Here is a 3,690-nt window from a genome sequence, read left to right on the forward strand (position 1 = left end):
CCCCTCTCTGGGGAGGGAGGGAGCCTTTCAGCCAGGAGCACACATGTAGCCTACCACTGCCTTTAGCTGCTGACCACTGTATGTGTGCGGGAGAGAGAGAAAGTGTGCATGTGTGTGTGCGTGTGTGCAGGGTGAGTTTTCTTCTGTCTGCGTTGGTTTGCACTTATTTCACCTTGCGTTGTGTGTGTGTTTGTGTGTGTGTGTGTGTGTGTGAGAGAGAGAGTGTTCAAAAAGCTGTCTGAAAGCTTGCAGTAGGCCTATATGTGCGCTGATTTGCATGAGCGCTCATATCACCCCGCACTTGTGCGTGCACCTGACGTCATCCTGCGCCACATCCATCACTGCAGTCAGCTGAACGTCAGTGGCTGTTCGCTGTTAGCTCATTTTCTGCTATTTTGCAAACCTTCCTTTTAAATAAATTATTTCAAAACAGGAGAGGGAATCTCTTTTTTTCAAGTATTTCCGATTTAATTAAAAATAACACCGGAAAATATGAAAAGTTTGTCCATTAGAAACCAGCTGTCACACAATACCTCTACTACAAAAGATCTGCATAAAGCAACAAGTAGCCTACACAACCCTGAAGAGACAAAAAATCTTTGGATAGAGGATATGTTTTTTTTCTTCTTCTTCACTATAAAATTACTTGTTGAATTTCGTAATACAAAGCAGAGACAAATAAATAAACCAATGCATCGAAACAATAACATCAAAACATTAAAGATAATAAATCCAGACTATTTTTTGAAATAATTATTATTTTTTGGTAACAGCAAAAAGAAGTTTGCTTCAGAATCGCATGTGATAAACCCCTTGGTGGTAGAAACTGTCTGACATAATCATTCTTATTACATTATTCTCATTCAGTGAAACAAATCTTTAAATTGAGTGATTTTTTAAGCAGCCTAATTAATATTCCTATAGCAACCTCTTAACACAACAATTTAGGGAAATAAACATTTATGGGGCCATTGAACCCCATCTTGAAGTGCTTATCGTTGCTATTGATAGACAATAGACGTGACATTGAAAGCAAACAAACAACAACAACAAAAATAAAATGAGAGAGAGAGTGACATACATCAAACATACATCAAACGAATAAGTTATGCTATGGGTTAACAGAAAGTGCCATTTTTAAGAGTAGAACACCATCACTTTCCAAGTTCAATTTCACAGCCTAAAATATAGAAGCAACAAACAATATACATTTATACAAAAAGACGCCAGCCTATGATATCAACATAAATAAATTAGCCTTAAATATTAACACAATTAAATAAATAATTCCATACACTTTAAAAAATGATTAAGGTCACAATTTTATATGTCATAAGTGGCACTTACGCATTGAATGTTTTTTTTTCTTCCTTTACGGAAAACATCATCTAAACTAGATCTAAAGCAGCTATCTCGTTTACATACTTTCATTTCGGTCTGAAAAATGCCCCAGCGTTTGTTTTGTTAGACCTCAAATTGATATAGTGAGGGGAGGACTTCGTTTTAGGCTTAAATCACGACATAAGGTGGGATACTATTGTCATTTGTGAGGGCGATTTAATGTGGAAATTCAACGAATTCTTATATTCATGATAAAAACCCCTCTCCTTTTCTAAGACATCATCACTGCTGCGAGGTTAAACGTGAATGCCTGCTCGTGCAGCCCATCCTCCCCCTACTGTAGCCTATAACGGAAAATAATCATTATTCTCATTATTGCATCTAACAGCTCAAACGACTCGGCGCTTGTCGCTTTTGTTCAGTGAGCGGTCCTGGACTGAAAGTTGAGGCTTTCACTCGGAGCACTTTTCGACAACTTTACACCATCATACACAACCAACACTGGAATGGGGGGTCAACTCAGTCAACTATGAGGTATGGCAAAGTCCCAGCATCCGGGGACAAGATGGTTTCATTTGGAGAAATTCTTTCATAGATTTTGGTCTTGCAAGTCGAATTTGTAGATATTTTTATTTAACGATTTCAATCTTGTAATTAAAACCTCATAATTTCATTTACGTCCCTGAAGTCAAAGCAAGATGGGAGCTCATGTCACAGGTGTTAGACCGATATACTGAGCCGATATTACATCAGCCAGTAAGTTTCTCCACCGCTTTATAAAACAAATCCGAGATTTAATTTTTCTAACCTCCTTTAAATAAAATATTCATTAAGGGTTTTTTAAATTTTATTTTGTAACTCATCTTCTGACATATTTTTTTTTTCACCCAAAAATTGTGTCTGCAGAAAATATCAGCTATGAAAAGCTACAAAAATATTGGGTATCTGCTTTAAAAATCTCCTTATCAGTCCAACCTGTGACTGCCAACCTTGCCATACCCAATTGACGCCCAGCATGCGCTTGAGTCCAGTCTACCAATCCAACCAAACCCTCTCTGTCTCATGGTGTGTGTGTGTGTGCGTGCGTGGGGGGATCACTTTTAGACATCCAAAACATGATTGAGATAGGAGATGTAGCATATAGCCAGTCTGAGGATCTCGATCTTTGAGAGTTTCTTGTCAGGGGGCAAGGTTGGGAGTAATTTCCTCAGCTCCGCGAAGGCCACGTTGAACGCCTCCACCCGGATCCTCTCTCTGGTGGCGTGGGCCGAGCGGTACTTTGCCGTGGCCCTCCGCCGCCTCCTCTTCTCCTCCCTGCTCAGGGGCTGATCGGATTTGCATTTTGGCCTGTCCTCGCCCTCCGCCGGGTCATCCGAGGCGCAGCCGGCCGACTTGAGGCCGTTGAGCATCGACTCCGGGTCGGACTGAGTCCAGGAGAGGTCGGCCTCAGCCTGGTCCGGGCTCAGCATCATTTTTATTCTCCGGTATTTGCACTCCTTCAGAACCTGTAGAGTGGACAAAACCAGCTATTAAAACACTGATTTAGATTTTTCCCCTTAAAAATCAAGGCAACCCAATGTAGTTTAGCTCCCTAATGAGTCTGTTGTTAATGGAAAGATTACAGAAAAAAAAAATGTGAATAAATGTCAATTAAATGTAATGTTTTCAATGTTTTCTGCCACCACGAGGCTCCATCCGGGCGCTTGTTTGGATGGCAGGGCCCCCCATAAATCCAAATACAGTCTATCTTCGTTGCATAATAACATTTAACTCCATAAATAAAGAATGGCTCGCGTAATTGTTAATTTCTTGAAGCCCAAGGTCTTAAAAAGAGCAATTAGGAAAAACGTGACATTTTTGAAAGTGTCTTATTTGAATTTTTCTTTCAAATTCTCATTTTTTTATTTGATGGTCCTTTTTTATTTTTTCTTTGCAAAATAATGCAAGTTGTGATCACTTATGAAGGAGAAACTCCCTTTTTTGGTACGAATTAACATAATCAGAATTGGCCATCTGTCACAGTGTGATGAACACATCTGCTTGGCTGAAGCCAGAGTGACTTGACAGCATGGAGGCATAAGACGGTAAAATAATGTTGACATCTGCTGGACATGAAATGATTGGAGCTATTGTGTTTTTCATAAAACGGGGGAAGCAAAATATATGTTTACATAGCTTGTGGGCCGCACATAAAAACACAAAAATAGATGATGTGGGCACAAACATTTAAAAACAAACAGATGTGACTCTTAATTTCTTCAAGTGTAAGCTATGTAGATGTTCTCTCCCACATTTGAGACTCACCTTGACAAAGAGTGGTGAGGCACAGATTTCTCGAAACGAACTTGG

The 3,690-nt window shown here is 39.7% G+C and overlaps 1 protein-coding gene across 1 annotated transcript; it reads right to left on the reverse strand.

Annotated features, from left to right (window-relative positions):
- Nucleotides 1-446: 446 nt before the first annotated feature.
- LOC119899492 (helix-loop-helix protein 2-like) lies at nucleotides 447-2,828 on the reverse strand. Its single transcript, XM_038714060.1, has one exon. It carries the CDS (start codon nucleotides 2,811-2,813, stop codon nucleotides 2,442-2,444), a length of 372 nt encoding a protein of 123 aa, XP_038569988.1. The 5' UTR covers nucleotides 2,814-2,828; the 3' UTR covers nucleotides 447-2,441.
- Nucleotides 2,829-3,690: the final 862 nt, after the last annotated feature.

The sequence above is a fragment of the Micropterus salmoides genome, unplaced genomic scaffold, assembly GCF_014851395.1.
Source record: "Micropterus salmoides isolate LMB-PRFRI ecotype aquatic unplaced genomic scaffold, ASM1485139v1 Ms_hic_scaffold_1, whole genome shotgun sequence".
NCBI classification, from domain to species: Eukaryota; Metazoa; Chordata; class Actinopteri; order Centrarchiformes; family Centrarchidae; genus Micropterus; species Micropterus salmoides.